General features: G+C 41.6%; 1 protein-coding gene across 2 annotated transcripts in view; it reads right to left on the reverse strand.

Annotated features, from left to right (window-relative positions):
* Positions 1-21,947, reverse strand: part of NALCN (sodium leak channel, non-selective) — a 303,705-nt gene extending 281,758 nt beyond the window's left edge. For both annotated transcript variants that reach the window (XM_070579234.1, XM_070579233.1), the window contains exons 1-3: positions 21,803-21,947; positions 4,565-4,711; positions 1,172-1,354 (exon numbers count right to left, since the gene is read on the reverse strand). In XM_070579234.1, the coding sequence (XP_070435335.1) occupies positions 1,172-1,354; positions 4,565-4,672 (291 nt within the window). In that variant the 5' untranslated portion in view covers positions 4,673-4,711; positions 21,803-21,947. The remainder of the gene's footprint in view (positions 1-1,171; positions 1,355-4,564; positions 4,712-21,802) is intronic.
* Positions 21,948-22,787: the final 840 nt, after the last annotated feature.

A 22,787-nucleotide genomic window follows, 5' to 3' on the forward strand; every position in this document is an offset into this window, starting at 1 on the left:
CGATGGTTATATAAAAGAAAATTTTATCAGTCAGTGATGCCTAAGGAGTTATTTCTGAAATAACCTGATTTCTCAGATTTGCTTTAAAATGAAATAGAACTTGCCAAATATTGATAATTGTTGACGTTGATTTACAGGAATTCAGTACAACTATAATCTATACTTTTGTGAAATGTAAATTTTCCATAATAAAAAGTTTTTTTAAAAGTTAAAAATGAAAAAAGTAATATATTTACTGTGCTCCCTTTCTTTAAATATAGCACACAATGAATTATGTAAAAAGAGAAGCAATGAAATTGACCAATAACTACATGTTTTACATCACCTCATAAAATTCTTGAAATCCTTACACAGAATAAGGCTCTTTTGCACCAAAATATGTAACTTGAGATGCTGATAGAGCCAGTAAATGAAAGAGCTAGGATTTGAGTCAAATCTCTCATTTGTCAAACCCTAACATCCATTCTGCTATGTCATTATACCACTATCTCCCAAAATAGTACAATTTAAAATACTTTAGAAAGCATCATCTACATATTTTTAAACTCTGTGAAGGCTAGTGCTACAGAAAGAAGAGATACCCTGTGAGAGAGATTTTCTTTCCTTTTTCTTTCTTTTCCTTTTCCTTTTATTTATTTATTTTTTGTCTCCCAAGGGTGCCAATTTCATGCTACATACTCCTTTTCTTATAGCTGGAATTCCTTTACAGCTCATGTCTTCTTTTTTTTAATCTCTTTATATCTTCAAAACCCCTCAGGTTTATGACATCCTGCTGAGTATCATCATGCTGTAACTTTATCACGTAACTTTCATTCTGCATTCCATAAATCAACAGGTGTCCGGCTTGGGCCAGTGGCTGTGCCTGGTCGTGAGTTCACTCCTAGGTGGCACGACAGACCGTCCCCTGGCCTTCATGAAGCTGGTGGTCAGGACATCTAGGTCCTTCCCAACTATTCCAAGACTTTGCGCCTTACACAATTCAACTTTTAAAATATTCTTATGCATCATATTTTTAACAATATCTGGAGTTATGCCCTTTTAAAAAATACTTCAATATAAATAAAATGAAGCTATATTTTGTTTTACTGAAACTAAGATGAAAACATTATTAAACTGATTTAGATTTTCAATGCATTTTGGGTTTTAGCTTAAATAATATGGAAAGGCTCACCTTGACGATACCCCGGATGTGCATTTTTGCTATCATCTCTGCCGTGTAGAGAAACATCAGTAAAGTATCCAGAGTAAAGGTCACATACTGAAGAGGTGGGTAGTGCTCGAACGTCATGGGCGTGTTCATACAGACGGAAATGACGCTGATGATGGCACAGACGCGCAGCAAAGAGTGAACCCACTGCAAAAATGGTCCAAAGTTATTACTTGACACCATAAAGTGATATCTTAAACTTATGCTGTGAACCACACTACTTGGAAAACATAATAACAAGATTAAAATATATCACCAGTATAGAGAAGAAAAAGAAGGAAATAAGGTTTGCTAAGTGCATAGAATGTGCTAAATATTTTCATGTATTTTACATTGTTTAATTCTCAAAGCAGCCTAATTTGCGCATAGGACTCAGAAAGGTTAAGAGATAGTCCTGTGGTCAAGCATTAAGAAGAGCAAAGCCTCAGGGCGGCCCAGTGGCGCAGTGGTTAAGTTCACATGCTCCGCTTCAGAGGCCCTGGGTTTGCTGGTTCGGATCCCAGGTTTGGACATGGCACCACTTGGCAAGCCATGCTGTGGTAGGCGTCCCACATAGAAAGTAGAGGAAGATGGGTATGGATGTTAGGTCAGGGCCAGTCTTCCTCAGAAAAAGAGGAGGATTGGCAGCAGATGTTAGCTCAGAGCTAATCTTCCTCAAAAAAAAAAAAAAGAAGAAGAAGAAGAGCAAAGCCTCGATGTGAACCTGGTCAGCTACCCCAACACCTCTGACACTGACTTTCCAGGGCATCAGGCCACCACAGAGGAAGACTCTGATTCAATTAAAATGTGTTAACACCTTACTCATATGGAAATGTGATGTGCTATTACTTCCATACTTTTTAACGTACTATGAGCCCCTAGAATCAGGAACTGTCTTACGTTTACTGTAACTTTCCTGGCATCTAGCACAACGGCCTTCCTAGTAGATCATAAATGCTTTTTAAAGTTAATTGATATAGTCACATCATTAGGGTTTTCTATTTGTATTTTATATGTAACATCCTTGTATAAAAAATATATTTTTAAATCTGACCTCATTCTACATTATCAAAAGATAATAAATGGACTTTCCTCTTTATTTTGGAGAATGTGTTTTGTACAAATTTAGCCCAGATATTTCTCCTCTTCCAAAATTCCAAAAAATTGAATTTCTGTGCAATTCTAACAGTGCATGTGCTATTTGAAGATTTTCCTTAACCCCAACATAAGGAAGTAAGAATTTAAAATATAAATTTGTGTGTGTGTGTGTGTTTACACATTTATACGTGTAGGACATATAATCACTCACAATGTTTTATTATGAAAACTAACACCTAGGATAAAAACTATGAGCTGCATCTGCATGCTAAACCCACACAATTAATACTTCTAGCTAATTAACTATTATGCAATGCTTAAACATAATCTAAACACGTTATTTACTGACTATCCTAAATATCTATGCAGTCATGTTAATCCTTTAATGTTATACTCCCCCTGAAAGAAGATGTCTTTTTGTAGGAGATGCATCCTGCAGCTGTAGAAGCTAGCGAGTAGCCAAGATGAAAGACAGAAACGAGACTCAGAACTTTGAGGAGACTCAGACACTTGTATGCTGGTGAGTAAATTATAATATTAATCCGACAGTTGTAATATTTGCATGAAGATGTAATGCTGTTAATTCCACACCGTAGAAGTCAGCGAGGATTAAATTTATTTTAAGGGCTGATGTACTTTTCATGCAATTTGGAAGCGCTTCAATAAACATCAGTGTGTGAATTTAGTCCCATCTGGACCTCCCCACACAAAGGATGTAATTACACAAAAGAGCTTCAAAAGATGGGTTCTTCACCACAAGTCTGTTTTGAATTTAAAGAACAAATTCTAATTAAGCATTAATCATTTTAGTTAGTGCTTCCGAGCCTACATTTATAATACCACCTTCTTCAGAAGTACTCAGAGAGCTCTGTATGTGGTGGACACTGAGAACAAGAGAGTGAGTGCTCTATTCTCTATTCTATTCAATTCTCTAAATATGAATGGAAGACCTACCATGGTCAGAGATTATGCTGGGCTCTGAGGACACAAAAACAGAAACAATAGGGTTCTGACTCATCACTACTTTGCAGTCTGATATGCATAATATATATTTATATACAATATACATTTACACTTACCTACAAATATAAAGTAGGGTAAATGGAAAGAGAAGAGGTTCATTCTGTCTGGAGGGAGACAGGTGGGGAGGGCCAAATGAGGAGCCTTTCAGGGAAGAGGGCGTGGGTGTCCTCTGAGCACCCTTCATGGCTGAGGAGGCCTGCACTCCTCCGAGTTGCTGGGAAAGGGCCTCTGGGCCGGGGAAATGGTGTGAACTGGCCAGGTATCTTGAAGGAGCAGGAAGTCACTGGTGAGGCTCAAGTGGGCAGTGTGCAGACATAGGAAAGGGCAGTTGCTGGACAAGTTAGAGCAAGAACATAAAGATCCTTGAATGTAATGCCCACGCATTTTAATCTGCAAGGTAGGTAGCAGGGATGTTTCAGTGATTGTAAAGCACAAGGGAAAGGCGAACAGAAATGGGAATGTAGAAAGAAATCTGAGCAGGCTGGAGAAGGAGTCTGGAGGGCAGATCAGACAAAGAACGACTGGAAAGGGCAGGGAGACGAGGCAGATGATCTTTATCATGGTCAAGGGAAAGACAAGCACTGTGAGAGCAACAGTTCGTTTCCTTACTTCGCCCTCTACTGTGAGTTTAATAATGAAGGTGAGCCTACTCAGGGTCGTAGCACTGAGTTCCCAAGACCTCTGACTAGGTCATGCGGCCTCCTGGCTGCTAGACTCTCTGTATGCAGTGACACTTGGCACAGCAGACGCCCCCCTCAAGTTCCCATCAGCTTAATTAGGCAGAGAAGGTAACAAGGTTCTTCAGAGGCACTAGCCACTATCTCATTAACCTTTCCTTTTACTCAAAACTTGCAACTCAAAGAGGGCCTTTAATTCCAAACATCTGATTACCTCTCACAGATTCACGCATGTTGAGAAGTATAAGTAAAGGAATAGGTTACTGAGCTGGGACTCTGGCTTTGAATCAGCCTGAGAAGTGGCATTATCTCTATATCGTGTGACCCTGAGGACAGCGTGCACAGAGCAGGCGAGGAGGGAGCTGGACCACCCAGCATACCTTCCTATGTGAGTAACTCACAGCGGCACCTCATTACTTCATCTGAATTGTTCTCAACTTCCAGACTCCGAGACTCATCCATATTCTGCTGCAGCTCAAACAGATATTTCAAAGCCAAAGGGACAAGATTTTTGAATTATATGAATCAAATTTCCTTTATATCAGCGTGTGCTTCTCCATACTTCAAAAACGAAACTCACTGGCTTGTTAATCCAGAGTATGTCAGCGTTGTCCGACAGAGACTCATCAGGACCAAAGTCAGTAACCGGCTGGGCCTCCACCCTGGAGCTCTGCTTCCTTTTGAGCATGCTGAAGTTAGCTCTGGTGAGCAAGTACAAACCCGCAGTCTGGGGAAAGAAAGAGAGAGCTGAGGTAGACACCTAAATCATCTTCACCCTGATCACAACAACGGAGTCCCCCCGCACGCCTACGCATTTGTTAGTTAAACACACGTTCCATTATATCGTGTGTAACAAACGTGCAAATAGAAAGTTTAAAAGGATGAGATAAAAATGAACATCATTAAAAGCATTTTTTTTCCTCTCAACCCAACAGATGGTCTTGCGCACTTCGTAAACGGGTTGCACGCCAGTTTAGAGACCACTGGTCTAGATTAACTGGGTTAAAATAGCTCTGTCTCTTAGGGTACACATATTGGTAAGAAATTTTTTGAGGTCTATGATCATAGACCTAAAGCTGTCTCCACTTAAAGAGGGTCTGTGCCAGAGCACAGCTGACCAATCCAGGTGAAATACTCAGATCTTTCCCAGGATTTTCCCCCCAGTTAATTTAATGTGATGCTCACAGACATCTATTTCCAACGATAGTCCCAAGTTGATCTCCCAATTTTGTCCCTGCCATAGAGAATGAGGGCCAGAGAGAACGGGGAAGAACCTCCTCTGAATGGAGGCAGTTTTTTTCTTTTATCAATGCTGTGATTATCTCAATTCTTCCAGCTACTCTGTCTGCTTGCCACTTACATTTCCACAATTCTGTGTCATCTATATCTTGCTATATGTGTCACCTCCCTTTAGCCATTGCTCCCACCTTCCACAATCCAGCAGCCACTGAAGGGGACCTGCTATATGCCGGGCCTTCAGGACACAAACAGCAAATAAGTGCAACAGAATGTGAGAAGAGAGGGTGTAAAGGCAGCTGGTGCCTGGTTACCCCGGGTCCACAGAGAGATTTGTCATTTGATGAACATCTGGATTGAGTCTCCAAGGAAGGAGAGGAGCTAAGCTTGCTTTCTGGATACGTATTACATTTTGGGCACTTAGCAATGATATTTTATTTAATCTTTACGATTGGTGGAAGAGGGGAACCATCTTGTCTTTTTTTGCAAGCACAAGAAATTCCAGCCTCTGGGCAGCTAATAACTTGACCAAGGGCACCCAAGCAAACTTGAAATTTAAAGGAAGCTCTGTCTGACCACAAAGCCTCAGGTGTTTGCAGTGGAAAATGCGGGTGCTCAGGGCTGCTTAGGAGACGTCTTAAAGGCAGGTAAGGGAGGGAAAAGGTCCTCCTGGCAGTGCACGGACGCGGAGATACCACAACAGGAAAATGCAGTAGTTTCAACACCAGGAAGGTGCTGGCTGTCCTGTCTGCTGCTCTATGGAGCTACAGAAAGAACCTTAACCAAGGACCATGAGCAGCACCACTCAATCCTCAGGGGAGCAGAAGAAGAACAAGAATGTTTGCAGTATGTGTAAAGATGTACAGCTGCAATTTTCACTGGGAAAGAGAATAAAACACAGCACAGGACGAATTGGCTTTCAACCTGATTCCCTACATCTGAGTGCCTACCTCTATGTCTGTGATCTCCTTGATGCTCCTAGGTAGGTGTGGCTGCCTAACCCTCCTTTTCCCAGAAGAAATCAAGCTAATTGGCTTTAAGATGTGCTAGGTATTTCCAGGCTGTCTTGCCCTGAATGTTGGATTTGAATATGGGTTTTGCAGTAGGCTGCACTAATTAATTTTATTTTACATAATTGAAGTTGGGAACTCTTGACATCAGTATGCAAATATATGCAGAATATTCAAATTATTCTTGTTCTCTCATTTACTGTGGGGGAAAACATCTGGTAGCCTCAATTTGAGATACTTCTTGAATGACAGTTTCCTATGTACCCCAAAACGGGATACAGAATCTTTTAGAAACCCTTCAAGATCACATAACACAAAGGAGGAAATAAAGAGTGCTTTCACAATGGTGATCAAAGATGACACAAGAAAACTGCATAGACTTAAGCATTAGCCATTATACCTTTATCATGGAGCAATGGAGACTTATGGAAGCCCATCTATTGCTCTTGTGATCTGGCCGTAAGTTACAGTCTGAAAAACTTGGGATGTATAAATGTGACACCTTCACATATGAATTTCCCGCACCTTTTATTATAAACATCCCACATGAAGGAAAAAAAAAAAACCAATTTTTGATTATGGATTTGTTCATCTAGAGAAGTAGACATCCAGAATTTATTTTTTTTAAAATCTCCATGTTGGCTATACTTGACCCCCCAAAACACTGGAACTATAATAAATGACGTTAGCTGTCATTGACTTCCACCCTCACTTCACCTACTGAAAAAGGACCCCCAAATAAACAGTGTCCAAGAAAGCTAACCATTCGGACTCCAATGGAACTCAGTTAATCTACACATACATTAAAACTCAACAACTAGCTCCTCAATCACTGAAATTTTGATGGATTTAATAATACTAAATATTACGCAAAGCATGCAAGTAGTAAAATAAATTCAAGTTACAAACACATGAAGAGCCCAAAATTACTATGAGGCAATTGATTGTAATCATTTTCCTTTATGCACAGAAATATTGTTTTACACATTCATTCACATTGAATCAATATAACCGAGTACAGCAAACCTATTATCCCCTGATAAAGACCAGCAGGGATATTTAAGTATCCTAGGTAAGCTTACTATTTTGATAGGAAATTGTTCCCGTGTATCTTAGTCATATCACTATTATGTATTTATAACCCAATATTTTTTTTTCTGTTTATGGAAGTGTCCATTTTAAGGCAGTGCGGTAAGTTTAAAAAGCGTGGCTTCCAGTAGCTTTTTCACACTTAATAAAAGTGGTTAGTATTTAAGTCGTTCAACAGTGGGAGGAGGCTGCACAGTCGCCATATGGTCATTGATAAATCTTTTACTTGGAAACAGCTAATGACAAGTCAGAGAGAAAAGATTCATTGCTCTCTTTGAAATGGTTAAAATCCAGTTTTATATTCTGTGCTGGCAACATTTTACTTCTATTGGCATACACTTTCCTTAGGTCATTCCAGCTCTGTCTTGACCAAATTAAAATTAACATACTGTTTTCTTTAATGGTGAGGTGCTTGTAACACAATGGGCCATTTCTTCCCCTTGTAACTTTCTCGGGTTTGCATTAATCTCTTTTGAATCTTCTAAATAACGGTTTAGAGCATGTCCTCTACCTGCTGTCACATATGCCTTGTCCTCGATACTTAACCCTTAAATGAGCATCTGTTCTTACAAGATCCATCACCATCTGCTGGTGTGCAGCTACTATTATTGAGTCCCGGACCTGTGCTCCTGCTTCTTCACACATAGGCCACACCAACACCATCCTCACTTAAAAATCAACAGGACAGGTTGCTCTCGGTCAGACACCCTTCTCCTTTACCCTTTCCTCTCAATTCCCAGGTCCTACCGCCCTGGGCTTTTCAGGCCCCCACATGTAGGTGCCCACACGTGTGAAGGACAGCACAGATTCTCTTCCACGGGACCTCAGGTCTGGATTGCCACAAACATCAGCCTTTTTAATTGGTCCTGTCCTTTACAGCAGAAATCGACTTCCCAACACACTGATAACTCTCCTGTAACCCAGAAAACCCCAGCTTAGCCTCTTGTTTCTGATTCACTCATTCATTCACGCAGAAAATATTACGCATCCACCATGGTGTCAGGGACTACAACACATGCTGGCCAGACAAGGGGAACACCAAAGGCATTCGGGAGCCTGCAAACTGCTGGCTTTGTTTAGCCTTAGGTTTCAAGGACACTGAGTCCCACCTGCACTTCCTTTCATACTCATACCACACGTTCCACTTGAGTTGGCTAAACATGCCATTACCCACCATCCTCCAACCTTTCTCAACTACGTCAGTAGCTTTATTCCAGCTGTGTCCTCTTGCCTCTGCTGCCAATCCCACATCAGTTCTTCCTGTTCCCCAACTTAACTCATGAAGACTTTTCCTCTGCATGTGTGATTTGTTTGTTACAACCAAATGATTTAATGTTTGGTAATACAAGTGTAAACAAGAGAAACACACCACTCTAGCAGACTCACAGCATCTATTTTATTCTAAAAAGCCCCAAAAGAAGACAGAAGTCACTGATTTATTTTTAATCATTAGGCATCATTACATTTGGCAACATATCAAAATCAATGACTATTCTCCTGGTCACTTATGTGCACAAATTCTGGGACCTTTACGAGTTCAAGTGGAATATTTTATCTACCATCCCATTCAAGATACACACACATTGGGGGCCGGCCCCATGGCGGAGTGGTTGAGTTCGCGTGCTCCTGCTTCGGCGGCCCAGGGTTTCACCAGTTCGGATCCTGGGCACAGACGTGGCACCGCTCATCAGGCCATGCTGAGGCAGCGTCCCACATGTGACAACTAGAAGGACCCACAACTAAAAATATACAACTATGTACCAGGGGGCTTTGGGGAGAAAAAGGAAAAATAAAAATCTCTACCTAAAAAAAGAAACACACACATTAAATTTGATTAGTATCTCTGTCACAGTTTGGGAAGCAAATTAAAAAAACAAAGTGTTCAATAGTACCCCTTGAGCTTTTCACCCCAAGCTTTACTTTCATGTCTCTGGAAGGGCAGTCTTCACTGCTACCAAAGGTTTCTCATTCATTCATGCTCGCATAACTGCAGTCATAAAAAAAAAAAAAAATCATCCCAGTCATTGTGCTAGAGGATGTGGACTTAGCATTAACAAAACACACCTGGGCTCTTTCCTCCTGGAATTCCTGAATGCCCTATATTCCTGACACGGCGGACCAGAAGTTTAATTCAAAAGCAGAGCAGCTGATTACCTAAAGGAGAGCCTCTGACCACCATTCTTTCACTGCCTTACTGCTAGCTCCCTCCTACCTCCCCGGGCAAGGGATACTGGACAGTTGATTCCCAATATGCTTCTGAATCTGTGCTATCAGACATAAGATTCATGAGACAAGCCAGGACAGCTGGCTAACTGGTCCTTTCCTAGACTCAAATACCTAAATCTGAAATTAAATTAGAAGAAACAATTTTATTTTCACTACACAAGCAATACAGTTTGTTTTAGAAAAATTAGAAAAAAAATATAAACAAAATGAGAACAAAGGTGAAAAGCATCAGGAATTCCCCTGCTAAGAACTCAACTGTTTTTGCAAACTATTTGTTGAGTGAATACATCATGCCAGCCACTGGGCAAAGCGCCGCAGACAGAGCAATACTCAGATATGCTCGCTCTCTCCTCACAGAATCCCCTTTAGCTGGGGCACTTACTCAGTGGACTACTCAATGCCTCGTATCTCTTTCAGTACTTTCTTTTCCATATATATTTTTCCATGAATATATTTATTTTTAAATAGCTGCTTAAACCCTGTTTTCTCATCAGCTTTTTTTCATCTAGCAGTATCCTGTGAACATCTTTCTCCATCAGTAAATATGCCTGCACAGAAAATCCTAACTGTAAACAAACACCACCTTCAAACCTCCGCCTTTCCATGTCTTTCTCGTCTCCTAAGCACATTTACATTCTTACGTGCACAAGGCTGTGCCAGGTAAACAGATAAAAGCACATCTTTCTAGATTAGTGGAGAAACACTTCACCCCATATTTGGGGAGACAGTTGAATTTGATTTTACCAATTTTTTTTTCTTGAGGAAGATCAGCTCTGAGCTAACATCTTCCTCTTTTTGCTGAGGAAGAGTGACCCTGAGCTAACATCCGTGCCCATCTTCCTCCACCTTATATGTGGGACGCCTACCACAGCATGGCTTGACAGTGGTGCCATGTCTACACCCGGGATCCAAACCAGTGAATCCCGGGCTGCCGAAGGGGAACATGTGAACTTAACAGCTACACCACTGGGCCAGCCCCTGATTTGAGCAATTTTTTGATCTGAGCATTACAATCTTAAATCTTAATTCAAGTACTTTTCTCTCTCTCTTTTTTTTAATTGGCCACAAAACCCAAAACAACAACCACTGATATCTACATTCAAACAAGAGTTTCCGGCCTTTTCCTATATGCGTATGAAAATTTTCCACTGTACTTCTTCACATCATACTAACAACTTGAAGACAAAAGAGGATGCTTATTCCTGACACCGGAACTGCCAAATGTCATCATTTCTGCAAAGTCAGAGTGTCCATTTTGTCTGGCCAAATTTCCTTCCTGACAGAAGACATGGCCACAAACGAATATAGCATCATACATGTTATGCCACGGTTTTAAATTAGGGAAAAAACCCACTATTTTTGCCTGATTTTCTGTTCTCCAAAATCCACTTGCCTTGCCTCAGGCCTATCTACCCCGCCCACTCATCCTTCCTCCAACAAACAGGACACACTGGCTCCTTAGAGCCTATGCAGGTGGCACCTCTCTCTGCCCAGCTCAGCGTCTCCTCACTCACTCCTTCTCGAATGGCTAACTCCCCTCCTTCTTCAAGGCCAGATCATCTTCGTTCCTGCCCTGGGCCCCGAGGACCTGTGTCCCATGGTCTCTCAGCTCTCTACGCCATATACACCATGAGCCATTTCCTACAGCTTCTGCAGCCCAGCATGTGGCACTTTCCCACACTGGGCTCCAGCAAACCCCTGTCTCCTGTTTTGTGGTATCCAATAACTGCCTTTGATCTTAATAAAACCATTTATAGGAAAATGTTACAGATAGAATTTGATGTAAAACTGGATATTTCCTAACCAAATGTGTTATAAAAAAGAAAACAATCCTCAAACACAACTACACACAGAAACCTACAAAAAACCCACAAAGACATGATAAAACGCTTTAGAAGATAAGGACGTTCCCATGGTACAGCAGTGAGCTCATCAGTTGATTTCCTCCCAAATTCTGTTGACCACCATGTAAAAACAGACTCCTTCCAACACAAATGTTTACTGAGGGCTTATCCTCCGCCAGGCCTTGGTAAAAGCATGTCACACATCACATCATTCAATTGTTACAAGAACTGTTCCACAGATGAGGAAACTTAGGCATAGAGATGGGCCAGGATATGAACCAAGACAACATGGCTTACCAAACTGTTAAATTAAAAATTAAGTATACTATAAAATAGATAATAAAAAGAAAATTATTTTATCAACATATCCTAATGACACAACCCGGTGATTACAAACTCTCTTAGCACCAATTGCTGTTTGTGAAAATAGTACAGACATGTCTCATTTCTTAAAATTGAGTTAATTTTTATTATAGGATTCATTTTATAGTTATTCCATCCACACATTTATAAAAATGTGTCTATTTTTTTCTGGCAAGCAATCAGCAAACTTCTTATCAAATTGATCTAAATGTCACTTTCAAGTTTCTGAAGTCACTATTCATTTATCTAGCCTTTTTCCTTGAGGGTGAATCCTAGAAATATTGTTATGCTTTTATTATCTTTTCTCTAAATTTTACCCCAAAAAATGAGAAAAAGCATTTACTACCTCCCATGTGATAAGCTGACATCACGTAGTAAAGAGACAGCTGTCTTAATTTCCCCCAGATGACAGATTTTTTAATTTCCTAGAGTTAGTTTTAGTCTCACAAATTCTTGACTGAATATGCTGAGCATGTGAAAACTAGAAAGTAGATTCCACTTAAGATATGTGGTTAAAAGAGTACGTGTTTCTGCAGAGATTGTGCTAGGGCGGAAAGAAGAGGCTTATTGAGAGATGTCCTTCTGTCATACTCCAAATCCACACACAGGACATAGGCAAGGCTGTGATTCTGTTTTGTTGTGTTCTCTGTTCTTCCAGCAAGGAAAATCCAGACTCAATGGAAGTTACCAATCAGAAGTTAGCAAGTGGTGGCTGCTAATTCAATAAAAAGAACTGTTTAATCTAAAAGTTTCCAATAATGATGTGTTACCTTGTAATTATCCATCATTATACTGGGCTATCCGGAGAGGTGTTTCAGCTCCTTTCTGGATGTTTTCAGAGAGAATGACCATATATCATGGAGTTTGCAGAAAAGACCTTTGCCCTGTCTGGGAGTGTGCAATAGACTACATCCCAAGAGACGTCCAATGATAAAATTTATCAATACGCTCTTGAAGCTGCTCATAATTTTCTGCATTTTATCCATCCTTAGGGTAGGGTGATTGTCTATAAACTACTGTACATAATTTTACAAGAGAATCAAGCTCAAGCATTATGTATTTTCTTTTCCACTTGAAAGATGAGAGCAAACATTTATTGAAAGCTGGCTCTGTGCCAGGCACTATGCCAAGGCCTGAACACCTTTCTGAAGTAGTTTTTAGTATTATCCCCATGGCACAGATTCAAAGTCTGAGGCAGACTTGCCCAGATCCATATGAGTTGGAAGTAAGTTTAGAATCCAGGAAATCTGTTTTGTTGGGAGAACACAGCTCAGGGAGGGAGAGAGAGAACAGGCAGAGAATCTAACTCAATTTTCAACTTCAAGAACTTTTGTAAAATTGAAATGCTTTGAACAATGATGAATTTTACTTGTGATTTCTTCAAAACACATATAATTTGAAAATAATTAATTTTTAAGCCTAAACAAATTACACCTAACATTTGCTGAGGGTTTGTGATATGTCAGGCTAAGAGCTTTGCATGGACGATGTCATCTACTTCTGGCCCCGCCCCAGTGAGCAGGTGTTCTGTGACTCCTATTTTAAAGATAAAGCCGAGGTTTAGAGGAGGGAAGTGCCCTGCCTCAGGTCTCTTTCTGATCTTTACCCCCGTGATATTCAGCTGTCCACGTCTTTCCATCTGACCTTTCCAGGGCTTTGTGAATAGAATCTTCTTTCGCAGACATCAGAGATGGGGAGTCTCCAATTCTTGCCTCTCCTATGTCTAAACAGTGAAATTAAATTAGAGCACGGCTGCCCCCAGAACCACAGCGTCAGTCCTTGGCCACTCTCAGGCAAGCCTCTCATCAGTCCCCTTTGATCATGAACTTTATGGGCTGGCGGCATCTCTCCCTCTAATTGGGCTTCTGCTTGGAGGAAAGGCAGGAAGCTGCGTTGTTTTCTCTCTCAAAGCAGCCTGAATTCTCTGTCTGACCCAGTGCCATAGCAGAGCAGATCACCTTAGTAGGAGAACTAAGCCAGCATTGAAATTTTGACCCGTGGAGTCACGGCAGCAATCTCTCTCGCCTCCTTCTGCCTCTCTCTCTCCAAGCACACTTTTCATTTGGGTGCTTACTCGTCTATGTCTTGGCCCTCACCAAATCAGGGTGTAGCCCTGCAAAAAGAGAGTTTTACATGCACAGTCCAGTCTCAGCAGGACTGCAAGGGCCACTCAAGATGGGCCACCGCAGAGAGGAAGCAAACATTTCAAAGGACCATCTCCAAACACAGGCTCTTTTCTCTTTTCCTTTTGTCAACACACTGATTAAAAACAGAAAATGGTCCTCCACTTTTTGTATTCAGTCTACTTCCTAAATCCCAAAGAAAAGCAGCGTATTATTTTTTTTTCTAATTCTTTCCACAAATATCTCAAAACAGTATCATTATTTCTCCAAGGATTCTGGTCTGTTTCATTTTTTTTAGTTGTGAAAATTGAATTTCCTTTGACCTTTAAAAATTATTGGATTTGGTGCAGGAATTCAGGATGGACCATCATGGCCCAACATCCTTGCATCACTGCACCCTCCATGGCAAACTAAAACAGCCCAGCAGCAGGAGAGGGAACGAAGTTGTATCTGCAACAGCTAAATCACTGTACTGATGACAAGCTGGGGCAATCAGCCTGCCACGTAGGCTGAGCAGCCTCTCTCCAGCCTCTACTCAGAAAATGCAGTCAATCCATTCAACAAGTTTAGAAAGGGGACACATTTATAATTTTGTGAGTTATTGTGGGTACAGCATAGGTGTAAGAAAATTTTAAGAAAAGAATGTCAGAGTGAAGAAGGGTGATCAACACAGGTTGATCCTGTGATTTTGTAAGAAGGTCAAGTTTCCTAATGTCCAAGTGGTTCCTGAAAGGCTCTTTCATCCTCCAGGGAGTGGCAGAGCCTTCGATGGTTTTTATCACCCAATAGCTTAGTGACAGGCGTCCTATGTTGATAAACCACTACTATCATTTAAATATTATGAAAATCAGCAAAGGAGATTATCTATTTTTATTGTAGTTGCTTAATCTTGTAAAGAATCTACAAAAGTTGAAAAAGTGGATGGTTTAAAATAATGGTTTTGAAAACTTTTCCAGACTGTACTTAAATAGTACAGAAAATCAAAAGGAGTTATCCATTTTTTTTTTGTGGTTATTTAATTTTGTAACATGAATTCACAAAGTTTGGACAATGAAGGTGAATGGTTTAAAATAGTAGTTTCCAAAGATTGCTTAACATCTGAATCATCAGGGGAGATTCTAAAACTTCTCAAGTGGATCATCCTTCACCTCAGAAATGCTAAATTGGAACCTTCCCAGGGTGGAATATGGGAAATGGTTTTTTTTTTTTAAATTCTTTTTTTGGTGAGAAGGATTGGCCATAAGCTAACATCTATTTCCAATCTTCCTCTTTTTTGCTTGAGGAAGATTGTCCCTGAGCTCACATCTGTGCCAGTCTTCCTCTATTTTGTATGTGGGACTCCACCATAGCATGGCTTGATGAGCAGCGTGCAGATTGGCACCTGGAATCCAAACCAGCAAACCCCAGGCCACTGAAGCAGAGAGTGTGAACTTAACCCCGATGCCACTGGGCCCCCCAGGAAATGGTATTTTTAAGAAACATTTCCCAGATGGTTCTTACACATTCTCCCAGCAGAAGTCCCAACTAGTGATGGATCACTGGTCTAGATGCTCACAAGAACATTTTAACACCTATAGAGTTTACAGTTCAGTCAAGACTGGTAGTTTGGGAAAAAAATAAGAGAGACTAGTTATAAATAACATAGGCAAAATAGAAATCTGAGACAAAAATCTTGATTTATAACTATGTATATACAGTATATTCTATCCTTAAGTTTTCCTCACAGAACTTCAGAATTTTCCTAAAAAATAACTCTATGGAATATATTTTATATTCAAGAATAAATTTTTGTCTTATGAGAAGATAACTAAGAAATCTGGTTTTTCCTTGACTTTCTGCTATAATTTTCTAGTCTAGCATATACCTTTAAAATGGCTATTCATTTCTTGAAAGGAAGGAAGCAAAAACAACTTGCCTAGTTCAACCAAGTAGGTTTTAAAATTGCTTAACTTTTTATTTAATAAAACGTAGAAAGTTGTTTGAAGGCTCTCCAGAATTTACTATCTTTTTTCCTCCAGAAAAGTATTGACATATATTGAACTGAGGGGAATGAGAAGGATAATTCGAGGAAAAGTGTTTCCAAATCCAACAAGCTCTATTTCTGAGAATTTAAATCCCTTATTTACAATATTTATCTTAATCTTTGTGCTTTAGCTCCTGGAAGGAATAGTTAACCAAGTTTCCATGTTTGAAAGATTCCCATGCCAGTTTTACATTATCCAGGATTTTTCTTCTTTCCCTCAGGCAAACTTCGTCACACATATTCAATAGCATTTTAAGCCATCAGTGACTTGATCTCGTCTGATACAAATTTGTATCTTGTCTAATATAGGCTTCCATAATTTGTACTTTACAGAAATAAGAGGTAATTAAAAAGAAACCCTTCCTCAACTCCAGATGTGATATGTGAAGCTGATCTCCTGTGGATTTCACAAGAATACAGGAGAACAGATTCAAAAAAAAAAGCAGCAAAGTAGACACAGTTAACTAAAGATAAAGAAGTAGTTAGTTGTTTTATCTAGGCATACAAAATAGGAACAGAAATACCTACCATCACGGAAGCTTGAAGTCCTTGATTTATCACCCAACCCTCCCTTTCATTCTGTGGTTATCACCACCTCCGTCAGCACTTGTTCTGTTAATGAATCTCTACCACGCCCCTCTCCGTTTCCATTACAATATTCTGATTCCAGTCACTCAGTCTTAGAATTTCATCCCCAATTCTTCCAACACCTTCCTTCACTGACCCCCATTCTTATTTTTCTCCTTATTCTTGACCCCATTCTTATTTTTGGCATGCTGCTACATCCCATTGATAGCTACAGATCAATATGCCTTAAAGACTGAAACGCTGTGGCTCTTAGTTTTTTCTATCAGATCTAAAGCTTCCCTATTTTGTAATGAATTCATTCATATTTTTAGCATCCTCCTCTTTGTTTTCTTTGATAGTTCTGTTTTGTTGTTTTCTCTACTTCCTAAACTGAAATGCTGATTTCTTATCCCACTGTTGGTCACAGAACCTTTGGAGGAAACACTGCATCTATGGGCCATGTTTCCCAAAGCAAATACACACAGGAATACTTCCAGCTACCTGTACATATTGTGGTGTTATGATAATTAGTATATATAGGAAGTTTGTAAATATAATTTTATTAAAGATAGTAACTTTTATTACTTTAAGGTCCTTTTTTCTCATTTAATTACCTTTTGAAGTATTATTTTGACATTTACATACTTCTGCCTTTCTGGGTAGCAATTGCCTAATATATATTTCTTCATCTTTTTATATTTCATTTTTGACCCATAGTAATATCATAAGAGAACTGTCTTCTGGTATTTTTCAGAATTATACATTTTCAGGATAGTATTTTATTGCTAGCTGATAGTTACTTTTGGCTCACGTGTATCAAGCCAGTCTAAATTTTCCTTTTGTAGACAGGTGAGTTTTTTTTAAGTTGACCAGAATGCCAATAGGATAGTCTCCTTTTTCTAAATTTTTCAAATTCAAGGTATTCACCTGGATATCTCTAGATGTTGGCTACTTTTTATTAATTTTCCCTGGTACATGATGACTCATATTCGTCTACACATTTGGGTATTTTTTCAGCTAAAGGAAAGTAATTATCATATTTCACAGAGAACAAGGCAGGTGTTCTATTTACTCTGATCTCCCTGTTACGGAGAGCATTTTTCTTTTTTAGGAAGATTAGCCCTGAGCTAACATCCGCTGCCAATCCTCCTCTCTTTTGCTGAAGAAGACTGGCCCTGAGCTAACATCATGCCCATCTTCCTCTACTTTATATGTGGGACGCCTGCCACAGCATGGCTTGATAAGTGGTGCGTAGGTCTGCGCCAGGGATCCGAACCCTCGAACCCAGGCCACCAAAAGGGAACGTGTGAATTTAACCCCTGCGCCACCAGGGCCCCCAGGGAGAGCATTTATTTGTGTGTCTCTGTGGGCTGTCCTCCATCCTCAGCCCAAACAAAGTCCCCTTTTGATCTCCTTCTTTTGCATAACTGGAGTACCTCTAGCTCCTGATCTCTGCAGAAGTGATTCCTTGGCTGCAGAGTTCTCACCTTTCCTCTTCTATTCTCCTTGACTCCCTCCCAGGACCCCTACCCCTGCCCCCACCTCTGGACTTGCCAACTCAGTCCCTGTCACCTGAGCACCTTCCATTTGGCGTGGCGGTGGTTGCCGTGGAGTCTGCTTCAGCAGTCAAGTCATTCTGTTACCTGCAGAATGCTCCCAACTTTAGTCTTCACCATATCAAATTCAAGGGTTCTGCCAGGAGCTCTGTTCCTCACTTTTCACGCAACTCTCTCAGAAAGGGAATTGTGACCTGAACCTTGGTTTTGCCCATCAGCCCCGCTAGTCCAGTTCCATCTGCACTGACTCTACCAGAAATGCCTTGATGCCGACAGTCTCGGAGCAAACGGTCTTCCCCTCCCTGTACCTGTGGGATACAGGTTTCCCAACATATAAATTCCTTTGATCACTTATTTGAAGTCTGAGTAGGAAATCAAAAAGCATAATTAGACTCTGGAGCTCAAAAATCATTTTTTCCTAAAACACTTTGCATTTCCTTACTCTTTTTTTCAGCTTACCACTTCTGTAACATTCCTACTTTGGTTTTACTCTAAGAGGCATATTTTATCATCTGGATTTCAGATGAATTTGTTAAAGGTCAAGTCTTTCTCTAGTGCAAAGGCCATAAATCCAAGGTATTATTTCATCTTCTTTTATTCCTATAAAAGAGGGAAGGTGATCCACAAATACAAAGCAGATTTACCTCAGAAAGCATATAAAGCACCTTACCCAAAATGACAATCTTTATGAAACCAACTTGAAGATATGTATATATCCATAATATATCATATATATCATATATATACAAAATATATATATATATATCCATAATAATTTAGGTTTTTTTCCAGGAATATCATTGTTTGGAATTTATCATGAGAAAAATAATATCCAATAGAAATAAATTCCTATACTCTAAATATCTATCAGGACATTATTCATAATGATGAAAAACAGCAAAAAGCACATGTCCAGTGACAGAGATATGGCTATATAAGTGAGGCTATATTCATGGCTTATAGTCTTATATAGCCACTTACCATTTTTTAAGAAAACCGTATAGGAACATGAAAAAATGCATATGATAAATATTAAACGGAAAAATGAGTATAACAATTGTACAACACCTGGACTACAAATACACAAAGTATGCAGTCTTAAAAAGGCTATGCAGGGGTCAGCCTGGTGGTACAGCAGGTTAAGTTCACATGCTCCGCTTCAGCAGCCTCAGGTTCGCCAGTTCACATCCCAGATAGGAACCTACGCATCGTTTATCAAGCCATGCTGTGGAGGTGTGCCACATACAAAATAGAGGAGGATGGGCGTGGATGTTAGCTCAGGGTTGATCTTCCTCAGCAAAAAAGAGGAGGATTGCAGCGGATGTTAGCTCAGGGGTTATATTCCTCAAAAAAAAAAAAAAAAAAAAAAGGCTACAGCAAATACACAGATATTACAATCATTTGCGTTAGGTTGTTAGGACTATGGGTGTTTATTCTCTTTTCTCTACCATCTCTGTCATTTCTATCATGTTTGATTATTTTAAAATTCAAAGGATGAATTAAAAATTTTTAAATGTTTGTACACAAAGAGTTGTGAAGGAGTAAAAGTTTCTTGCATAGGTCTCTGAGGCAGGTAAGAATCATATAACATGACAGTCATGCTCTAAAATATTGATACCAATTTTGAGGGGCAAGCCACAATTTCGTTAAGCTCAAGGTCATAGTTTCCAAACCAAAACTACAAAATAGCACATCTTTCTGTCTATCCACTTGGTTACATGCTTGTCTTTCCTGACAGATTCGTAGGTTCTGAGTCTCTTTTCCTCACTGAACTGCCAGCTCCCAGCCCAGTGCCTGGCTCACAATTAGGGTATAGTCTTATGAGTAGATACGATTGTTTTCTTTACAACCTCGAAATCCACATGCGACTCTTTTCCCCCTCGCTAAATATACATAGCCAGAAAAATCTGAAATTATCTCAGCATCACTGATAAACGACAAAACAAATACACACATGCATGCCCAGGTGTAAAGACACACTCACACTTGCAATATATATGGGAAAGAGAAGAGAAGCAAATGAACACCTTTCAAAGAAATGCCATACCCAAAGACGAGGAAAATGCTACCCAAACCTTCAAGTCTCTAAACTGCAAGCAAATGGTACTATTTTGAGTAGGTTTTTCCCTAAAGTATAACATTTCCTCTTTTGAATATCTTGCAAGTCATCTCCAAAAGTTATAACTATATTACCACCATTTTTCAAGACATGACTTGTCTTTAATTTTCACAGACTTTTAGTATAGTCCTCACTAGTGACAGCACATCTATTCTGCCAAGATGTCATGTCTTCTACGAACACATAACAGGGTCCAATGAGCCTATTCATTTTTTTTTTTAAAGATTGGCACCTGAGCTAACAACTGTTGCCAATCTTTTTCTTCTTCTCCTTCTCCTTCTCCCCAAAGCCACCCACCACACAGTTGTATATTCTAGTTGTGAGTGCCTCTGGTTGTGCCATGTGGGACGCCACCTCAGCATGGCCAGATGAGCAGGGCCTGTCCGCTCCCAGGATCCAAACTAGTAAAACCCTGGGCCAATGAAGCAGAGCGCGCGAACTCAACCATTCGGCCACGGGGTGTTCATTTTTAAATTTGTCTCCTAAGCCTAGTTTTTCCTTCACTCTGTTTGGTTTTAGCAATAGCTGGCTCAAAATACACTACAGAAGGATGAAAAATACAACACGGAAAGGTCCACAGAATGAAAGGCAACCAAGTAGGAAATACGCTTTTGTTGTTGCAGTAGAGGTTGGAGAAACCATGATTTTATTCAAAACTGTTGAAACTTAATCTTTGAATGTCAAAAGCCCCTCCTACTGTATATCTGTCTCGAGGATAATCGCCACAGTCCACTCTCTCCTCTCCTACTTAATTTCAAATCAAATCACAGCTGTAGCTACGAAAATGTGAATCATAAAAAAATAACGGCCACCTGTTAATTTCTGATCCCCAGGAAGGGTCTTCTCCAACCTTGGCCTCCTTACAGTCACAGCTGCTCCAGTCCATTCCATCCCCTGGGAAATCCAGGCCTAGCTGATGACCACATAAACACGACATTAAGACTACAACCTTCAGGCCTCGGAAGTGTGTGTGTGAATACACATCCTGATAATACATTCCCTGAAAAATTACGCCTGAAACTGAAAGATTAATCCTATGATATCTCAAGCATTTATCAGGATCTGAGTTCAGAGTTATCACAGCATCCTGAAAGACGAAAATCTGAGTCAGAGGCATAAGCTCTTGCTCAGGGTTGTGGGCCCGCCTTTCGATTCCAGCCTGGAGATCCACACCAATCTCTTAAGGGCTCAATGACAATAAGGGGTTGCTTTGGTAAGACACCACTTTGCTTGCTGTGTGACCACCCCGGTGAAAGCTGCTCAACCAGGCCAATTAATAAGATGAGGGACATGAGCAATCGGCCTGAGCATGGGGGGTAGGGCAAGGCCACCGGCCCCCGAAACCTGCTGGAGCAGGACCGCCCCCACACCTGCGAGTTCGCCCCGAGGTGCGAGGGGCCGCTGCCGCGATGCGCATCAGCCACATCCCCAGCCACCTGTCCCCCGGCGGGGCAGGCCGAGGTCAGGCAGCCCTGCGCTTCCAGCGCCCACCCGCGCGGCCGAGCCGGGGCCGGCGCCTCCCGCGGCTCCCACGCCCGGACCCCGCGGAGCTAAAGGCGCCCCGCCCTCGCCCCCTGCGCCCCCCTCGCCCCCCGCGCCTCCCGGCCCAGCCCCGGCGAAGGCGACCGGCGCGCGCCCGGGCCTCGGACGGACGTGACCAACCTGTAACCCTCGCGCTCGGTGCGGTCATGGTGCGCGGGGTGGCAGCGGCGGGGCCCCCGCGGGGACGCGGCCCCTCCTCCCGCGGCTCGGTCGGCGCGCCCCCCGGCTGGGCCGGCTCGGGCTCTCGGTGCCGGCGCGCGCTCCTGCCGCCGGGCGCGGGGCCTGCGGGGGGGGGCGGGGGGAGCGGGGGGGAAGGGGGTCAGGCTGCGGCTTGTTTTCTTTTTGCCTTTTTTTCTAATCAGAGTTGGCTTTGCCGCAGGGGCTGCGACGAGGCCGTGGGCTGGAGGAGAAACCGGCAGAGGAGGCTGCGCTGCGGTTGGTGGGAGCGCGAGGGTCGGAGCCAGCAGGTTCCTCGTCTCCAGCTGCCACCGGCCGCAGTCTCACAGCAACAGCTGGGCTCTCCCCTGCCAGCTCCTCTCGTGGTCTCTGTCGTGCTCCCTGAGCACGGCCGTGTGCACTCGAGACCGGCACACGCGGGGCACACGCAAGGACACCGCATAGAGGCCAGTGAGGCCCGTGTGCGTGCGTGTGTGCGTGTGCGTGTGCGGGGTCTGGTCTTACTGGACACGGTATCTGAGGATGCACACTAGTTTCACCCTGGAGTATGAAATCGCAAAGTAATGAGTGCATCAGTGACACCTCTCATAGTCTTCTAAACATGTTGACCTTTTCCCTTAAAATTAATGAGGCTGGATGTCCATTCAAAAATTGATAGTTGCCTCCATGCGCTGTAGGTATATCCGGACAGGAAGCTGCACCTGATGTTTCCTGCGGCTCTTAGCAGAGCAGGTTTAGGGAAATCTTGGAATCTTGGGCACCTTGCTCAGGCCCGGGGGACATCCACCCACACAGTTGCACTTCCTGGAAAGCTTGCTCTGGGGCTGGCGTCTTGCCTTGTAGTCAGATATTAAAACAACCAAGGAACCCTTGACAGGAATTAGACATCATACACACACAGACACATAAATAGAGGGAGAGAGAAACT

Source organism: Equus przewalskii, chromosome 16, assembly GCF_037783145.1.
Source record: "Equus przewalskii isolate Varuska chromosome 16, EquPr2, whole genome shotgun sequence".
Taxonomy (NCBI): Eukaryota; Metazoa; Chordata; class Mammalia; order Perissodactyla; family Equidae; genus Equus; species Equus przewalskii.